At 60.2% G+C, this 19,269-nt stretch overlaps 1 protein-coding gene across 2 annotated transcripts; it reads right to left on the bottom strand.

Moving 5' to 3' along the window:
- Positions 1–577: 577 nt before the first annotated feature.
- On the bottom strand, positions 578–18,260 carry NOS3 (nitric oxide synthase 3; the record flags this gene model as incomplete). 2 transcript variants are annotated; one of them, XM_082846052.1, is made up of 26 exons in its annotated part: positions 578–739; positions 829–1,023; positions 1,349–1,497; positions 2,314–2,435; positions 3,452–3,539; positions 3,629–3,839; positions 4,267–4,439; positions 4,957–5,144; positions 5,260–5,338; positions 5,466–5,598; positions 7,339–7,513; positions 7,617–7,733; positions 8,335–8,402; positions 11,224–11,328; positions 11,568–11,712; positions 11,889–11,962; positions 12,088–12,282; positions 12,795–12,896; positions 13,388–13,562; positions 13,666–13,805; positions 14,006–14,147; positions 14,240–14,331; positions 15,892–16,054; positions 16,267–16,415; positions 16,714–16,831; positions 18,103–18,260. In XM_082846052.1, 26 exons carry the CDS (start codon positions 18,258–18,260, stop codon positions 578–580), a joined length of 3,618 nt encoding a protein of 1,205 aa, XP_082702178.1. The 2 variants fall into 2 exon arrangements, with proteins under 2 accessions (XP_082702178.1, XP_082702179.1); XM_082846053.1 differs by having other exon boundaries at positions 16,714–16,816.
- Between the last annotated feature and the right edge of the window lie 1,009 nt (positions 18,261–19,269).

The following is a 19,269-nucleotide window of genomic DNA, read 5'->3' as shown; positions in this document are numbered from 1 at the left end:
ATCCCCACTCCTGTCAGCTGACGACTGCACCTGCTTCTCAGTCCAGATCAGGGAGCAACACAGAAGAACTGCCCGTGATTGGCTGGAGACCACCACTGTTCTTCAGGACTCCCTGTCAAAGAATTACCACCTCCACACTGTCTGCACGGGTTCAAAGACAAAGCTTGTCATTCATTCTGTAACTGTGATTGACAGCGCTGGGTTAGGCATCTTAGTAGCTCTCATAACTTCTGATCTGGTCTCTTATGGTGAATCGTCAGTAATAAATATTTCAATGATTTAGAGATCAGGCTTCAAGATAAGATACTTCCGAGAGAGGTGAGGGGAATCTAAAATTCACCTAAATAACACAAAAGGGCTCTGGAATACCACTGCTGGGAGACGGCCTTCCAGATTTACTCAGACCTAGGGTAGGGAAACAGACCTAGACAAAGAAAGAGATATTCCCGGGGAATCAGGCCAGTCTCTGCAGACTCTGGACAGAGGTGGGACGGCACCTCGGAGGGGAGGGAGAGGTGGCTGGTTCCGGTCTGACGGCCCCTCTCTCCGCGAACTGAAGCGGAAAGCAAGAGGGCTCTCAGGGGCCAGGGGTGTCTGGGCCGGGCGGGTCGAACGCCCAGGGCACTGCGCCCCGCATATGCCGCTCCTGCAAGGAAAAGCTCTGGGTGCGTATGCGGCTTGTCACTTCCTGGGTGCGCAGCGTGAGCCCGAAAATGTCCTCGTGATAGCGTTGCTGATCCTGGCGGGGGGAAAGAGGGCGGGAGATCAAAACCCAAGTCGGAGCTGCCAGCGGGAGTGGGGGCGGCCCCCAGCCCCGCCCCTCCGCACCCGCAGCACGCCGATGACGTCGCCGGCCTCATCCAGCTCCATGTCGCCCTCTGTCGCCAGGATGCGCTGCACCGTCTGCAGGACGCTGGTTGCCATGGTGACATCGCCGCAGACAAACATGTGGCCCCGCTCGAGGCACAGCACGCGGTGCACCTCAGCAGCCAGCTCCGTCCGCAGGATATCCTGCACGTAGGTCTGAGGGGAGGCGGGGTCAGGGGCAGACCCCGGCGGGGCACCAGGCAGGGAAGGGCAGGGCGGGTCCTGGGTGCGGGAAAGATACCCGGCGCACCTGGTGGGGCCTTGGTGCGCTGGGGTGCGGTCTCAAGGGACGGAGACAAGTAAGGGGCGGGGCATGGGTGAGGGTGGGTGAGACCCAAAGGGGCCTTGGCACGAGGGTGGAGCCGAGTGGGGGCGGGCGTCTGAGCGCCACTGGGTCGAGCGGAGGGTGCGCACTGCAGGGGGCGGGGCCGGCCTGGGCCTAGGCGCGCCGGGTTACCCCTGCCCCCTCAGGGTCTCGCACCTTAGGGCTGTTGGGTTCCCGGGAGAAGGCGGTGAGGACGCGGCCAAACACCCCGCGCTGCTGGGCATCCTGCACCTCCTCGCGGTAGAGATGGTCGAGCTGGGAGCACCGGCAGCCGAACACCAAGGTCATGGGGGCAGGCTGCAGCCCTGCAAGCATCACTGCGGCTTGGGAGAGCTCCCCAACCCCCTCCTGAGGACACAGCCCTAGCGACACCTCCCACTGGCTACCCTCACCCAGGCTGAGGGGCCCACCCTTTACGGCAGAAACAACCACTCGGCAGTTTGGCCTCTAGGAGGGTTGGGATGCTTTCACAGAGATCCTGCCTGACGCTGATTTACAGAGAAGCCGAAGGTCACAGGAGATGGTGACTTCCCTCTGGTGGCATGGCCAGTAGTGACGCTGTGCTACGCCTGGGGCTTCTGACTCCATGCCCTTTGTACCATCCAACACTGCAGTCTGAGACTGTCTGGCCCCTTCCCTGCTCTAAGTCCATATTCTCCCACACCTTCAGTTCCTGCCCTCTACACCTTCCTCTTAGTCACAAGCTCCCTTCTTTTGATTTACCAGCTCCCCTGGGCACCCCATGCCCAACCTGAACACCCTGTAGCTTCCTTGGGTCTCAGACACACCTAAGTGACTTCTGACACAGTCCAGAGTCCACCTGGGGCATATCTGTCTTCTGAGTCCCAGCCCCATCTTCTCCAGACATCCGGGTTCCCTTTGTTGTTAATCCAATCCAACACTACTTTGTGCTGGGCACCAGGAAGCCAGACCAACAGGGCACTGCCCTTGGCTCTAGGCCCCCGACCCCCTGGTCTAATAAAATTCTTTTCACCTTTGTGGCCCTGTTCCTTGCCCTATTTCCTACCTGGTTCCTGCCTTCTAGCCCCCTGCTCTTTTGTGCCCCTAAGTTGTGTGACTCCCTCCTGCCTTCCAGTCATTCCCTTGGGCCCCAGCCTCACCTTTGCTCTCGATGTCGTGTAGCCGCTCCTGCCAAAATCCCCGGAAGGGGGCGATGCCAGTGCCCGGGCCCACGAGGATGCAGGGCAAGCTGGGATCAGGCGGCAGCCGGAAGGAGGGAGCCCTAGCCAAGAGACCCTCCATCAGGCCCACTTGGTTTCCCCACATCCCCCATTCTTATCAGCCTCAGCAGGGTTGGGAGAGGAGAACTCAACTTCCACTGAAAATGAGTTAATTCTTGTGTCTAGCTCACAGTAAACGCAAAGTGTTTAATAAAAGAACTCTGCTGATTGGCAGAAACTTCCTGGACCTGTGGTTTCTGGAGGTTGGGTCAAAGGAAATAAAGCTTAAATTTGAATTGAAGAATGTTTTGGTGTCTCAGTTCAGGAGATATAGAAAGTATGGGGGAGGGAAGGACAGACAGCCTTTTAGTTCATCATGGGTTCGCTGAGTGTCTTTGTTTTAAACCATAGCCTCGACGTTGGCATTTGGTTTGTACCCACTAGATTGGCAGTTTATCTGTAATTTAGCCTGCTGGATGGGTTTGGGTCACTAGGCCTAGCTGGTACCATCCTGGGAACACTTCTTTGTCCCACTTGAGACTTCCAGCTCCTGGGTGCTGGATGGGGCAATTCTGAACACAGCAGGAGGGAGGGGTACCCTGAGATCCTTCCCTTTCCTCCAGTGCTCAGTGTTACTGTGGTAACCTGACCAGTTCTCCCCGGACTAAATGCGGATGGGGCCCAGTTCCCAAGCACCCTGCCTGCCAACATCAGACTAACCCCAGAGATGTAGGGAGGGACACCATACACCGTCTAAAAGCAACAGGGCCTGCTGGATCGAATCCCAGCCCCGTCTCTGGGAACTGCAGTTTCAAGATAGGACCCTAAGTCCAAATTAGTGAAAGGCCCCAAACTTAGCCAGAGTTGTGAAGTGGGTGCCCCGTCCTGGATATGTTAAGTGGGGCGTCCCTGCTCCCAATCACACCTTCACCAAAGCTTCTACCCTCACCCTGTGCAACTGCCTGCCGATCCCTCCACCTGTCCTCGGCCATCCGTGACGCACTCTGCCACCCCTGCTTGGACAGACACTCTCTTCTTGCTGCCCCGCCTGCCCCCCTCCCCCGCAGTGCTCACTTACCCCCTGATGAAGCAGGGTACGGGGTCTCCAGCCTTGAGTTGGCTCAGCCACGTGGAGCAGACGCCATAGTGCAGGGGACCCAGCCCATCTAGGGGGTTGGGGAGGGAGGGGGCCAGTGAGGGGTCCATCCCGGGGTCACGGTGTGGTCCTGGCCCTGCCGCTGCTTCCCAGCCTCACCTTGGGTCCTGTATGCCAGCACAGCTACTGTGAGGTGGATCTCTCCTGGATGGGTGCTGGGTGCTGAGCTGACCGAGTAGTACCGGGGCTGGAGCAGGGGCAGCTGGGTGAGAAGCAGTGGGGCAGGCAGTGCCACGGATGGAAACTGCTCGAGCACCTCCAGCAGGGTGGGGCAGCGGAACCACTTCCACTCCTCGTAGCGCCGGGGGTCCTGGTGGGGGCAGGGGGCGGTGAGCTTGGAACCTGCTAGCCCTGCGTGATGACCTCCCTTCTTGACCCCTCCGGAGCTGAGCCTCCTGGGGTTTCTCCCCGCTCAGTAGTTCAGGCCAACAAACATTTCTTGAGCACCTTCTCCGTGCTTTTTTTTTTTTTTCATCCTTTTGGCCGTGCTGTGTGGCATGCGGGACCTTAGTTCCCCAACCGGGGATTGAACCCACGCCCCCTGCTGTGGAAGCGCAGAGTCTTAACCACGGGGCCGCCAGGGAAGTCCCCTCCGTGCTTCTTTAAGGCGAGAGAATTCAGAGATGAGTAGGAACTCCAGAGCTGGGTCTTAGAGCCCCAGCACGATAGCCAGGTGGGCTCCCCTCCTGGCCCGTCCTGCCTCACCGGCCCCTGCTCCCCACTGGGGTGGCCCCCACCTGGCTGAGGGTCTCGAGCTCTTGCTGTTCACTGGGCTCTTCAGCCAGGGTGCTGAGCAGACGAAGAAGTTGAGGGCTGGGCGGGGAGGTGATGTCCAGGAAAAAGGTGAGAGCCTGGCGCAGCGTACACGGGGGCAGCCGGGGGTCCCGCACCCAGCCGGGAGGAGGGCCACCTGGGGGGGGGCACAGGGAGCTCTGAGGGAGGGGCCAAGCCGGAACTGCATTGCCTGGGGAGTACAGGGGGACTAACCACCTCACGGTGTCTTATCAGAGGCCTGGCCCTCGAACAGTGGTGGTGGGCCTGTATGGGCAGCCCCTGTGAGTGTGAGTGTGAGTGTGTGTGTGTGTGTGTGTGTGTTTGAGGGCTCCTGCCTTTCCCCACCCAGCTTGTTTGAACTCCAGGAACTGGTGCAGCATAAGGTAGACCTGATGCCAGCTACAGAGCGGGCTAGGCTGTAGGGGGTGGGTGGAGTGGGGAAGCCTTTGAAAGGAGCCCAGAGGGAGGGGTGGCCTTCTGCGGGGGGCGGGGGTGTCAGGGAGTTCTGAGAAGGGAGCCGCCCTCAGTGGACCTTCCAGCAACAAGGCCAGCCCGTCAGGAGGTGGCACAGCGCCTGTGAGTGGAGATGGCCACCTTCCACCAGATCCGGAACCTGAGGGGACCCTGGGGACCAGAGGGATGGAGCCCCTCACCTGGGCTGCCCTTCTCCAGTTGCTCCACTGCCACAGACTCTGTGGGCGGCGGCGGGTCCTCCACGCGGCTCATCAGCGCCTCCACGAGCCCCGGCCGGTTGGGCGGGCAGATGCCTATGTGGTCCCCCGGCTGGTACTGGAGCCCCTCCTGGCTTCCAGTGTCCAGGCGCACCAGGATCGTGGCCCGGCTGGGGGTGGGGAGAGGGGGCAGTTATAGGAGGGCTGGGCAGGAGGGGGGCGGAGCCAGGGTCTGGGGCGCGAGGGGCGGGGGCCGGCGTGGTGGGGCCGATTGGTCCTCCTCACGTGGACTTGCTGCTTTGTAGGTTTTCCACCAAGAGGACTGTGGCCTGGAACATCTTCCGCCTGTGCACGTGGATCAGGCCTGCGGGGCGGGGGACAGATGAGACAGAGCCGGAGCCGGGGACCCTGGCCTGGCCCCTGAGTGAGTCGGTCCCGGGCCCAGGGGGAGCTGGGGGTCCAGCAGAGTCAGGGTGAAATCAGGGCCGCACCTGGCAGCAGCTGGAGGCCCTCGGCCTGGGCGCTCAGCCGGTACCTCTGGCGTTTCCAGCTCCGTTTGGGGCTGAAGATGTCCTGGGCCGCGGCCTGGGCATCCTCCCCCACGCAGAACGTCTCACAGGAGGCCTGGGGGGTGAGGAGGTGAGGGCTGAGGCCCTCTGGCCACCAGGGAGGGCCTGGCGGCGAGCAGCTCAGCGGTGCTGATGCGGGAGATGGAGCTGGGCCTGCTGGGGCCCCAGTCGCCACCTCCCATTCCTGGGGCTGCCAGAGCAGAGGCGCCCGTCTCAGGCTCGCACCTGTGGGACAGGCAGCCCCGGGGGCAGGAGGGAGAGTGGAACCGAAACGGAGGCTGAGACTGATGGCACGTGTCCTTCAGCCCAGTTCGTGTCTTGGCCGCTGTGTTAGCTATTCCTTTGCATGTATTTTTGTCATGTCCACTCGTTAGTTAACCTGGTGAATGTTAATCTTGTGTCCCAAGGGGCACAGAGCTTGGCGCACGGAAGCTTCAGCGAACGCATCTACGCGTTCAGACCTGTGTTCCCATTCTCACTCCTAGACTTAACAGCTTGCAGGCCTCCTTTTCCCCGTCTCTGCAGCCCCTTAGGGCCTGCCCAAGATAATGGCATGCTTCTATAAAGCCCTTAAGTGCTCCGGGAGTGGGCACAGAATTCCGGTGGCCTTGGGAGGGGTCTCCGGCTGGTCTGTGTTCCCCCGCACTGCACACCAGGGGCTAGAGGGGGCCCCTGGGGCAGGAACCCTGGGAGGGTGTGTATCCCATTTGTTTCTGCTCAGGTGCAAGCCTGGCGAGCCGCTCGCCGGCCATCAGCTTGAAATCTAGGGCTCACCCATGACGGGCTGCTCCCACCCGTATCACCAGTGCTGTTAATCTTTCTTCTGTGTGTGTAAAGTTTTATATCTCTTCCTTCCTTCCCTGGCCCCCTCCCTTCCTTCCTACCCCCACTGCTCCCACCCTGCTTAGCTCGGAGCCTTCCTGCTCTGGCTGGATGCTCCTCCCGTTGGCCCTGTGTCTCTAAAGTGGTGTCCCCAGGCCTCATGCCCTCTCCTCCCTTCTCCTGTCCCACTCCCAGCTTCCTGCCGAGTCCCTTGTCTGGATTCTTTAGTCTCGTTTCCCATTCCCTCTTCTTCTCCCCAGCAAACACTGCACCTGTGCTGGCCGGCCCTCCTGCTGGGATGCCCGCCTCCTTCCCATCAGTCTAGACCCGCTGAGCTCAAGCCTGGGGACCTTGGCGGGGCCAGCGCTGCCCTGGAGCAGTGTTAGGACTGCGAGAAGGAGGCCCGTTCAGCTCCAGGCGTGATCCCCAGACCAGGCAGAGCTGCTCTGGAGGAAGCCCAGGCTTAGGAATTCATGGCCCTGGGCTGGCCCCTCCTGTACTCCCCTAGCCTAGGACCCCCTCCAGTCCAGGCGCGGCCCCAAACCTGCCTAGCCTCTGACTTCCTGTAGTCCCTCAGCTTCAGCCCCCGCCTCTGACTAACCCTCTCTTGATCCTTCCCTTCTCCCTCCATCCTGCCCTGCACCCCTCCCTCTGTGCCCGTGGGGGAGGGGCCGGGCAGCCCGTGCCTGCCTGCGCCTGCAGAGGCCCTAGCTGCTCCACCCGTGCTGTCAGGGCCATGTCGTCCCTCACCACTCGGGACTCAGCCAGAAGGGCTGGCTGTGCAGTGGCAAAACGAGGGTGGATCTTGGAGGAACAGGACGGGGCCAGAGAACCCAACGAGTCCGGGCATCGGGGAGGGCCCCGCCTCCGTAGGTATGGCAGGTCTCGGGAGCAGATGTCCAGGCTGGAGTGACTCAGAATTGGGGGGGCAGGGTGGTGGGAGCGAGACGTCGGGAAGGGCCCGGGGGCTCACCTGGAAGGCAGCCTGGGCCCAGCCACGGAAGGCCTCCTCCTGGCCGCACAGCTCATCGCCCTGGCCCAGCTGAAGCAGCCGCTCCCCTCCCAGCTCTTCCAGCCGCGTGTCCACCGCACGAGCAAAGGCGCAGAAATGGGGGTACGCCCGGGAGCCCAGCCCAAACACACAGAACCTGGGGTGCAGGGAGCCGTCAGCGGAGGCCACCTCGTCCCCCGCTCCCCGGGGCCCAGGCAGCTTCCCTTCCCCGTGGCTCCCCTAGCCGAGCCTCCCCGGACCTGAGGGTCCCCAGCGCCCCTGCGCTGTCGGTGTTACTGGACTCCTTCCTCTTCCGCCGCCAGGAGGACACCAGCGGGTCTGAGCAGGAGACGCTGTTGAAGCGGATTTTGTAACTCCTGCAAGAGAGGAGGGAGACGGGGTGTCACAGGGGACTGGAGACCAGGCGGGGCCCAGACGCGGCCAGGGGACAGCCTCAGGGTCTCCGGAACAGGCTTGGGATCGGGGCTGCGGCCCCAGGGGGTCTCTGAGCCTCCAGGCCCTGCCTCCCCTCCTGTCTCTGAAGGAGACCTCAGGACTGACGGCCCCTTAGAGCCCCGGGGCCTGGAGTTGGGGGGTCACAAGGAAGAGGGTGTCCTGAGGCTCCACTCAACTGTCCTCCAGCTCGTTGGGAAAATGAGTGCGGAGCTGTGGGAGAACTCTTTAGACCTCCTTTCCTTTCCTTGTTGTTTTTTTTTTTGCGGTACGCGGGCCTCTCACTGTTGTGGCCTCTCCCGTTGCGGAGCACAGCCTCCGGACGTGCAGGCTCAGCGGCCATGGCTCACGGGCCCAGCCGCTCCGCGGCATGTGGGATCTTCCAGGACCGGGGCACGAACCCGCGTTCCCTGCATCGGCAGGCGGACTCTCAACCCCTGCGCTACCAGGGAAGCCCCCTCCTTTCCTTTTGTGTCTCCAGATGCCTCCCTGTCCCCCCGCCCCCAAAACTCCCATCCTACTCACTTGTGTTGCTCTGGCCGAGGGGAGCTGTTATAGGGGCCCGACATCTCCATCAGGGCTGCCGCAAAACTCTGGCGAGGGCAAACGTTGGCATCACGATTAGTTTTGTTTTATTTCAAACTATACAAAATTTCATTCTACACTGGACTGGCCCTTGTTATTATTATTTATGACCTTAAATTTTAATTTGTTTTGAACATTTCAAAAGAGAGGTATTGGCTTTTTGAAAACATTACAGAAGCGTGTAAAGTAATAGAAGAGAAACTCTACCCTTCCCTTCCCTCCAGTCTCATCCCCCAAGGCATGTGTACCATGGACAGATGTTAAACTTTCTATAGTTTATTTTTTAAAGTAGAAATGGGATCATATTATGTTTACCTGCTTTTTGTCAATAACCTATCATGGATATCCTTCCAGGTCAACACACCAAGATTGACCTCATTCTTTTTTTTTTTTTTGGCCGTACTATGCGGCTTGTGGGATCTTAAGTTTCCTGGCCAGGGATCAAACCCGGGCCCCCTGCAGTGGAAGCAGAGAGTCCTAACCACTGGACTGCCAAGGAAGTCCCAGACCTCATTCTTTCGAATGATTACATAGCATCCCATCATTTGTAGGTACCATGGAGACTTCCCCCTGCCTGGGGATATCTGGATGGTCTAGGCACAATGGTCTAGGAACACTCATATACACCTGTTTCCTCCTTTGCATATTTCAGTAGGGTAGTCCTTAGAAGTGGAACTGCTGAGTCAGAGGGTTTAAAAGTTTGGTGGCGTGGTCAGATGGTCCTGTAGCATCAGGATAGAGGAATGCTCTTTCCTCAGTCCTGTCCACACTGGATGTGACCAGTCCAATCTGATAGGTGGGAAATGGCTCTCAGTCTCCCTGCATTGCCTTGATCCCTAGTGGCACTGATATCTTCTAGAAAGCTGGGCCGTATCATATGCTGCCACGGAAATAGCTTAGAAGCACACACGACAATCTTTACACAGGAAAAACCAAAACGCGGCAAGGCCATAATATCCTAGGGTTAACTGTAGACGCATTTAGACGGTGAGCCTACAGGTTCACCGTAATTAGCATGGACGACCTTAATTTTATTTCTTGAACATTTTCTTGAAGTGTAATGTACATACAGAAAAGCACCCACGTTATAAATGCACAGCTTTACAGATTTGCGTAAACGGAACCTACCTGTGTAATCAGCATCCCATCAAGAAACGTCACCAGCGTCCTAGAAGTCACCTTGGTGTCACCCCACCCCAGTCACTCCCCACCCCCTCTCTGGGGTAACCACCCGGTCTCCTGATTAAAAGCCCACGGAATTGTTCTGCCTCTTCCTGAAGCTGATACAAAGTGAGTCCCATGGTCTGATTCTTTCGTGTCTGGCTTCTTTCCCTCTGCGTGATGTTTGAGATTCATCTGTTTTGTTGTGTGTGGTTGTATTTTGTTCACCCTCATGGCTGCACTGCATTTCAATAGACCACGATGTATTTATCCGTTCTACGGCTGAGAGTCATTTGAACTGTTTCCAGCGCGGGGATATCATGAACAGTGCTGCTCTAAATATTCTTGTTTGTGTTGTTAGTAAATATATACCATTTTCTGTAGGGCAAATTCCTAGGTTTGCTCCCTTTAGAAACATTTGAGGTAGAATGTACACACATTGAAACGCACGGAACTTAAGGGTGCAGTTCAGTCGGTTTGGCTGTACGGTAGTTTCATTAAAAAAAAAAAAAAGTTAAACATAACATCTACCCACTGACCTAGCAGTCCCACTCCTAGGTATTTATCCAAGAGAAATGAAAACATAAGGCCACAAAAGCCTTGTACAGAAATGTTCATAACAGCTTTATTCACAATAGCCAAGCGCTGGAAACGGCCCAGGTGTCCGTCAGCAGAGAAGGAGAGAAATAAACTGTTCACGCCATGGGTGTGGCTCAGCCATGGAGAGGAACGAGCCACTGAGTCACTCGGCAGCGAGATGAACCTCCAAAGCGGGGGGGAGTGAAAGAAGCCAGAATACCGTGCTCCCCTCTCTATGATGTTCTAGACCAGGCGACAGGAATCAGGACGGTGGTCGCCTTTGGTGGGGAGACTGAGAGGTGGATTGACTTGGGGAGTTGACAAGGGGGACTTTCTAAGTGATGGAAGTGTTCTCTGGCTTGATGGGGTTGTGGATCACATGGAGGTAACTATTACTTTTATACTAAAAAAAACGTAGTGACTCTAGTTTCTTTAAAAGGGAGATCAGAAGCAGGGCTGAATGGGCAGCGAGGCAGGGGAGAAGGCTTCCATGAGCTTTCTGCTCTAGGGGAGTTGAGGAGGTACTTAGCGCTAAGAAGGCATTTGGAAACAGAAGCAGATAGGGGCTCCAGAAATGAATGTTCCTGGGACGGCCAGAGACAGAGAAGCAGGAAGGACAGTGATTAACAGTAAAGGATTCAGTGGCGGGACTCCAGTTTATTCCTTTCAAGATTTGTTCCGAAAGTGAAGTTTCCTAATCTCTGTTGGCATCTGAGCAGTGCTCTTTTCTTTTGTTAAGAGGAGAAGAAATGACAAAGCCGAGATCTCGCTTTAAGTGCCGTCTTTCCCATTTGGCAGTGCCTGGCCAGCCAGGAGGTGCCTTCCGTGTATTAAACACTTGTTCTGATAATGGAAATGACTTGGGGACCCAGCTAAGCAGGTGTGTCTGTGTGTGTGTGTGTGTAGGGGGGCAGCCGCAAGGCTGGGCCTGGAGTGTGGCTTGTGTAGGCCCTTGGGTCCCAGTGGACTGTCCACGCTCCTACTCTCACGGCATCTCTGCTTTCCATCATGGGGTTGGGGGTCCTGCCCAGCCATTCCAATTCTGAGTCTCCCTTCGTTCCCAGCGGCCCCTTTCCTGGCAGGCCTCACCTCTCCATTCTCTGGGGGATCACCGTTCCCAAAGGTGCTGGTCACCACCAACACCAGCGTCTCGTGCTCCAGGGACACCACGTCATACTCATCCATGCACAGGACCTGTGGGCAAGGAGAAGACCATGTCCTGGGGACCTGTGCTGCGCTGCTCTGGTTCTTTTTATTCTAGTCCTCCCGGCAGGGCAAGATTCAGGCCCCGACTCCATCCCTGAATCCCTGAGGATCCCGGGGTTCCTCGTGGGCCCTGCCTTGTGACCCTCTCCTGTTCTCCAGGCTGTGTCTGAAGGTGGGGGCAGAACCCCCCTTCTTTTCAGATCCCTGCCCTCTGGGCTCAGTCCTACCCGAGGGTCGAAGGCCTTCCGGAAGAGCCTCCCCAGCTGCTGTGCGTAGCTCTGGGCCCGGCCGGTCTCGGAGGCGTACAGAATCGTCGCCTTCACTCGCTTCGCCATCACGGTGCCCATGAGTGAGGCAGAGATCTTCACCGCACTGTGGGCAAGGGTGGGGTGAAGGGGTCCCAGGCGCACAGAGACGGGGCCTCCCCAGGTGCGTGACCCAAGCAAGGTCTTGGTGGGTGTGGAGGGGTGGAGTGCCCAGACCACTGCTGGCGATGGGGGGAGGGTCTGGGTATGTGGGAGGGAGGGCAGCACTCCCAGGGAACCTACTTGGCCACTTCCTTAAAGGTCTTCTTCCTGGTGATGCCGGTGCCCTTGGCTGTGCTCCCCTTCCAGGGGTCTGGCTACAGGGAAGCGATGGGGGGGCGGGAGTGGAGGGAGAGGTAAGGAGAGAGAACAGAAGGTTGGAGGCCCCTGGGGCTGCTCAGTCAGAGCTGGCATGGTGGGCAAGAGCCAGTGGGGTGGGCACCTGGTAGCGGAAAGCGGGGGACAGGACATAGTTGACCATCTCCTGATGGAAGACTGGGGTGAGGCTGCCCGAGATGGGGGGCACGATCCAGGCCCAGTCAGCAGGGCAGCCCCCCCTGGCCTTCTGCTCGTTCTCCAGGTGCTTCATGAAGGAGGCCGTGGCAGCGTGGTGGTCCACAATGGTCACTTTGGCAAGCTGGGGTGAGGGACGGGCTTAGACTCAGCCCACAGACCCTGCGCTTCCGTCACCCCAAACCTAACATCTCCCGTCTTCCCTGAAGCGGTGTCGCCCCTAACTGCGGCATGCGTGGTCAGCAGGCAAAAGGAGCTCCAGTCTGTGCTCTCGGTATGCCTCCCACACCCAAAGAGCCGAAACTCTCGGGACCACATAGAAGTACTCAGCAGGCACTAGTTTCCTCCAATGGCAATGCCCAGCATGCCCTCGTCCTGGAATTAGAGTTTCCAGAATCCAGTGGGTCCCACAAACTGCAATACGCAGTATGCCCTGGGGGCCAGAATTACCGAGCATGCACTAATCAGCTAGGTTCCCACAATTACAGCGCCTGGGACTACAGGTCCGGCGCGCCCCGTGGCGCTCAGACTCGGGAACTCCTTCCAGCTTTCTCTGACCCCCGGCCCAGTCTCTAAGTGCCTCCCTCTCTTCCAGCCCCAATCCCTTGTGCTCCTGGCCAGTCGGGGCCTGTGTACCTGGTAACTGTGCAGCACAGCCAAGTTGATTTCCACGGCTGCCTTGTCTTTCCACAGGGATGAGGTGGTCCGGGTATCCAGGTCCATGCAGACGGCCACGTCCTGAGAGCAGGGGTGCACGGCAGTGGTTGGCAGGGGGTGGGGGAGGGTGGGTGGAGAACATCTTTGTCTCCAGCTCGTGAGTGGAAGGGGTGAGGGCGGGTGGGTAGCCAGCAGGAGGCCTGAGTGCTTCACTTGGGGCTGATTCAGGTTCCTGCCTGCAAAGGCACCACAGGGCAGAGAGGGACCCTGGGGCCGGCCACATCTCAGCCCTGGGCCTTAATTTCTCATCTCTAAAATGGGTTTTACCATGTTTTGAGTCAAAATATGCTTTGAGAAACTGACGAAAGTTACAGTTACAGCTCCTATCCCCAGAAAAATCACTGCATCTTCGCACGCAGGTACATACCCCCCTTTGCCCTGACCTTGGTGGTTCCAGAGCCCTCCTCTGCAGTTCTAGATCAGGAGGCCGACCGGACCTGACCTTGTTCAGATTCTCCGTGTTGCCGACATCCTATACGTGCCCCCAAGGCCCCCGCCCCACAGGTCCTCACCTCCAGGATGTTGTAGCGGTGGGGATCACACAGGTCCCGCATGCCAATCTCCGTGCTCATGTACCAGCCGCTGAAGGGGGCTGCAGGGAACTCCAGGCCCCCAATTTCCAGCAGCATGTTGGACACTGCTGGGAGGGCGTACCAGCGCAGGCCCAGGGCCGAGAACCACTCCAGCCTGGGGGCGTGAGGGCGTGGGATCAGCCCTGTGAAGCCTTGCCTACCGGGCCACCCCCTGGGCAGCCCTCTCCTCCACCCGTCCCGGCCCCTCTCGTGCTCACGTGGGGTGCTCCAGGGGGACCTCGAGGACCAGTTCGGGGGGCAGAACAAAGAGTTCTGGAGCCTCATCTGGGGTCTGGAGCAGCAGGGGCAGCACATCAAAGCGGCCGTTTCCTGGGGTCCAGCCGTGCTGGATGCAGAGCTGCGGGCAGAGGGGCCGGAGATGGGAATGAGGGGCCCAACCTTGTGCCCTCCTCAGGGACCTGCTTCTTTGGCATCTCCCGTCCTTCGTCTCAGTGAGGTCTCCTCTCCCTGCTGCGCTGACCGCTCTTTGACTGGACCCTTTGGCCTCCTCCCAGAGCCCTCGGGCTGGCCTCCCCGTTTCCACCTGCCCACGCCCACCTCGGTGATCTCCACGTTGGCTGGGTCCCCCCTCACGGAGCCGTCCTGCTGCCTGTAGCCCGCGTAGCGCACCAGTTGGCTGTTCCAGATGCGGAAGTCTCCGCGGCCCGGAGCGCGCTGGGGGAACACCGTGATGGCCGAACTGACGTGGGGACGAGAGCTGGTCAGAGCCCAAGTTCACTGCCTGTGCCTGGGGGAGGGGGTGGGGTCTCGAGCAGGGCGGGGGGCACTCACCGGAGGTTGCCCCGGTTGGTGGCGTACTTGACGTGGTTGCAGATGTAGGTGAACATCTCCTGTGCAGAGCTGCAATCCCGCGCGTCAAACACCTGAGCCATCCGAGGCAGGGAGACAGGAGGGAGACAGGGGTCTTGAGTATCAGCCCCAGGAGAAGGCAAGGACGCGGGGCAGGGACTAGTGACCTTGTCTGCAGCCTTCCAAGGCTGCGGGGGGCGGGTCACAGGCTGTGAACCATGGTTCTTTCTCCTCTCGGGAGCCTCCCTGACCATTTGCACCCACACTGACCCTTCCTGCCCTGCACCCCACACACCCGGCGTAGTCTGGCCTGTTCCTTATCTGCTCGCCGGGGCAAGTGTCTCCCCATCCCTACGGAAGCTGACTCGGCACCTGGTACAGAGGACCCAGTCACTGTCAAACTGATGATCGGGCCAGGGCACCAAATGATGGGGATGCCGCCTGGGGGTGTGGGTGGCGAATTCCCCATTTCTCATGGTGCTCAAGCAAAAGCAGGTGACCCCCGCCAGTCTTCTGACTCTCCTTGAGCACACTGATGATGGGAAGGGGGGTGGCTGCAGTAGGGGGCCCCCGGGGACTCTGCCCATCCTGACATTCCGAAGCAAGGAGGAGTCATCCTGACTGGGGGGGTGGAGGTCCCAGCAAGGGGCTGGGAGGTCCCTTTCCTGCTTCAGGGAGGAGGGGACTCGTGTTGGTGATAGGGGCAGCGGTGACAGTGGCTGGCCTGGGGCCAACAGCGGGGTCAAATACGGAACCTCTGGTGGGTTCAGAGTTGAGCTGGAGCTTTGAACAACTTAAAGCGTTTTGTTAAGTGTCAGACAGGATTGTTCTGATTCTATTTGAGTCTCCTTTGGGATTTACTCCGCACATGGCTTTCTTCCAAATTCTCTGGTGTCCGGTTACAACTAAGGAGGCCAAGGTCACGGATCCAGTTCCCCTGTGGGTCAGCTCGCTTCTGGTAGAGCCGGGCCACAGGCTGTTCCAGTAGCCCACGGGAGTTTGAGTCATATAGCGGGGTGTGTGAAGGAGGGTGTGAGGCCCAGGCTCTGGGGGACTGGGAGGGAGCAGTGTGTTTGGGGTGAGGACGCTGGGCTGGGCAAGCAGGGGCCTTTTTTTTTTTTTTTTGTGGTACGCGGGCCTCTCACTGTTGTGGCCTCTCTCGCCGCGGAGCACAGGCTCCGGACGCGCAGGCTCAGCGGCCATGGCTCACGGGCTCAGCTGCTCCGCGGCATGTGGGATCCTCCCGGACCGGGGCACGAACTCGTGTCCCCTGCATCAGCAGGCGGACTCCCAGCCACTGCGCCACCAGGGAAGCCCGGGGGCCTTTTTTGGAAGACTGCTCTTGTTGCTCTGACCGTACCCCCCCGGGATCACCGCTCAGCTGTCCTCACCTACTCAGTGCGTCCCTCTGTCCATCTGGGTGATTCTCCCCCCGAGACAGCCAAGGCGCTGCTATGGGGCTTAACGACCAGGTGGTAGCTGCTGGGCTGTGGGCTCCCCTGGGGTAGAGGGAATGGGCGAGGTCTCCCCACTGCTTGGGAACCCCCCGGGAAGCCTCAGGAGCCGTCGCACCCCATGTTTTCCTCTCCTGTGTCCCCCTGTCCCCACACTGGGTGCTGGCTAGCCAGCCACACCTGCAGCTTCCCCCACTGGATCCGGCCCACGCAGCGGGGGGCGTTGCGCCAGGCCTGCTTGGCCCCGAACACCAGCTCGCTCTCACGAAGCTGGTAGGTGCCTGTGGCCGCCACCTCGGCTTCCACTTCCTGAAGCCGCTCCTTGTGAGCCTGGGAGCCGCTCCTGGGGAGGAGAGGGGAGCAAGAGGAAGCCGTGGGCGGGGGAGGGCCCCCCGGCTTGGTGAGGGTTTGGCGAGGGTGGCGGTGTTGAGCTCTGGCCCCACGTGGTACCGGGATGGGGGGAATGCGAGGGGCCCCGGGGGAAGGGCCACCTGCCTCTAGGTCTCAGCAGGACCAGGGCCGAGGGTGGGCTGCGGGTCTCGGGGGAGGGCTTACCTCTTGATGGAGCTGTAGTACTGGTTGATGAAGTCCCTGGCCTGGCTCAGCAGCTGCTCAGGGGGCGGAGGGCCCTGGGAGGGTCGGCTCTGCAGTTTCCGTGGAAACACCAGGGAGCCCAGGCAGCGTCTGGGGGTGCAGGGCCCGTCCTGGGTCGGGGTGGGGGGTGGTGGCCGAGAGAGCAGGGAGCATCAGATCAGGACCAGATCGGGGCTGGGGGGCAGGGCCTGGAGGCAGAGTCTGGGGCAGAGGGAGGGAGGGTCCCGGGAGGTGTGCGTTGGGCCCCCCCCCAAGACTGGAAATAGCCGGGAGCTTGGGCTGAGTTAGGGAGGCTGAGAGTGCACGTTCCTTAGCTGGTCAGGCTCCTCCCGGTCTCCTCTCCCTTTGAGGGGACGGGCCTCAGCCATGTTGACCTTGACTTGGGAGACGGGGGGCTCCAGGCCTCACCTGCTGTGACTGCGCGCACAGAGTGTCGTAGGTGATGCTCCCCGCCTCCCAGTTCTTCACGCGAGGGAACTTGGGCCCCTCTGGAGGCCGGGTTAGCTGGGGGCTGTTGGGAGCCGGGCTGGGGTCATGGGAGAGAAGTGTGTGACCCTTTGGACGTGCCCCAGAGACCCCTCCGCCAGCACTGAGCGTCCAGTGATTGCCTGCTTGCTTGCCACGTGCTAGCTCACCCTTCTTCCCAGCCCTTGCCACAGCCTTGGAAGGTAAGCAATGTTGCACCCCGTTTACAGGTGAGAGATCTGAGGCTCAGCGAAGTGAAGGATCTCGCCAAGGGCCGCACGGGCAGAGCTGCCGCTTCTCCACCCAGGCCCCCCGCACTCCTCTGGACGCTCAGCCAGACCCTGGGCTCCCGGGGCTGCGGCGCTGGGATCCTGAGGCCCTGGCCCAAGGCCGGGTCCTCATCCCCACTGCCTCCTCTGGACGTGGGGTGTCCAGCCCCCTGAGGTTGAGATGAGCCCGGCCTGGAGGGGACGGAGCCCCAGGAAGCCCCGGCAGGGATTCCTCAGCCCAGATTTCCCTCCAGCCTCAGAGGCCTTATCACTTCCTCCCAGGGCTGCCAGCCCAGCCTCGGGGAGGAAGGGAGGGACACAGGCCTCCCGCGCGCCTGTGCGGCCAGGCCCCCGGCCCCTTCGCCCTTCCGCGCAGAGCTGCCTGCAGCCCGGCCACCCCGGCTGGCCTGTCACCCCACCTGGCCTCGGGCTGCGTCCTTACTCTCTCCAGGGACCTCTGCCCCAGGGGCGCCCCTGCTGGGGTCTGGGGCTGCAGGGTCCGTTTGGGGGTTGATGGCCAGTGGGAGGAGGGGTCTGGAGCAGGGGAAAAGGGCCTAGCAGCTCTCTCTTCACAGTTCCTCCCGAGGGCCTCAGTCTCTCCCCCGTCCTCTCAGTCCCTTGTACCTACCTCTCCCCAGCTCCTTTCCACTCCTGTTAAATAATCATGGCTGTCTGTCGGTCTTGCCGTGAACTAGAAACTTAACAGCAACTCCATGGGGTCAAGTACTGCTATCTCCATATTTTGCATAAACGGAGGCTCAGAGAGGTTAGGTAACTTGCTCAAAGTCGAACAGCTCTTGGCAGCAGAGCAGCATTCAAACCCTGGCCATTCGCACCTGGTGAGCTGGCACCCTCACCCCCGACCTTCACCTGTCGCCTGCCGGCCTGGATCCCGGCCTCTTGTCTGAGCCTCCCTGACCACCTTGTTCTGTCCACGCTGACAGCCGTTTGGGTGGGCGACCTGGCCCTCCTGCCTGGGCTGCAGGCTCCAGCCCTTCCAAGCTGGGCCTTTAGGCATTGACCTGCCCCCCTGCCGCTTGTTCCCAGCCTCCGCAGCCCTCACCTGTGGTCTGGCGCGGGCGGGGGTGCGGGTGCCGGTGCCCGGCTGGGCTCGGGCGCTGGGGAGGCCGGGCCCTGTTTGCTGCACAGCCCGAGGCCCAGCCCTAGCCCCAGGCCGCAGGGTGGCCCGGGCTCCTGGCCCACGCTCTTCAAGTTGCCCATGTCGGCTTCGGCCGCGTCTGCTCTGTGGCTCCCGGCACAGCCTCAGCCTTTTCCTTAGGAAGGGGAGGGGGCAGTGGGAGGGGGCTCTCCACTGCTGGCCCTCGCCCCGCCCCTGTCCCACACACAATGGGACAGGAACAAGCCCGGCTGGGAGGCTCGAAAGCCTCGGCTCCATGCCCGCAGGCCCGGAGGGTGGAGGGCCGGACGCCTGGGTTCCGCTCTGAGGACGAGGGAAGATAAGTGGGAACCCAGGTGCTGGCAGACCCTGGGGCCCGAGTGCAGGAGCTGGGGTGCAGGGGGACGGTGGGGTGGGCTAGCCAGAGCGCCAGCAAGACCCCTCTGTGGTATCTGACCAGAGGGCAGGTCTTCCACCTCACCCTTGCTGGCCTTGCCCTGAGGGGTCAGACAGAAGGGGGGCACTGGGGCAGTGGCTGGCGATGAATCCCTGCTCTTAGTGACCACAGGGACCTCTAGGGTCACCCCGGTGCCCTCCTTCACCACCTTCCCTACATCTAAGGGCTCCTGGACCCCTACCTTTGAGTCTTTGGGGGTTCTTGGGGGTACAGGCTCAGCAAGGATACCGTGACCCTTTGTCCTTGGGTCTGGCATTAGGGTATCCCTTTCCATCCCAGCCCCAATTTCCTGGAACCCCCGCCCCCTGTGACTCAAGTGGGGGACACAAAAGAGCAGGAAGCTACCACCCAGGGCCTCCACGCCCACCCTGTCATACAGTGACGCATGCTTCCCTGGGGGAGGTCGGTCAGCAGGCAGACCCAGCAGTCAGGGCTGGGGCAGAGACTGACCACTGGGGAAATCTTGGGGCCCTAGCAAGAGCGGGGTCGGGGTGGTGGGGGTGAAGGGAAACTAAATTCCCAGAATGCAAGTGGTACACATGGGCACTCTTCAGGCACCTCAAGGAGTAGTGCATGCTGGGGTTTGTAGTTCTAAGCCATCTAGGGGCTGGAGAAAGGCCGTGAGCTGGGGTTTCTGGGTCTACAGGGATCCAAGC

This window comes from Leucopleurus acutus, assembly GCF_964270905.1.
Source record: "Leucopleurus acutus genome assembly, chromosome: 9".
Taxonomy (NCBI): domain Eukaryota; kingdom Metazoa; phylum Chordata; class Mammalia; order Artiodactyla; family Delphinidae; genus Leucopleurus; species Leucopleurus acutus.
This window is presented reverse-complemented; position numbering and strand designations above follow the sequence as displayed.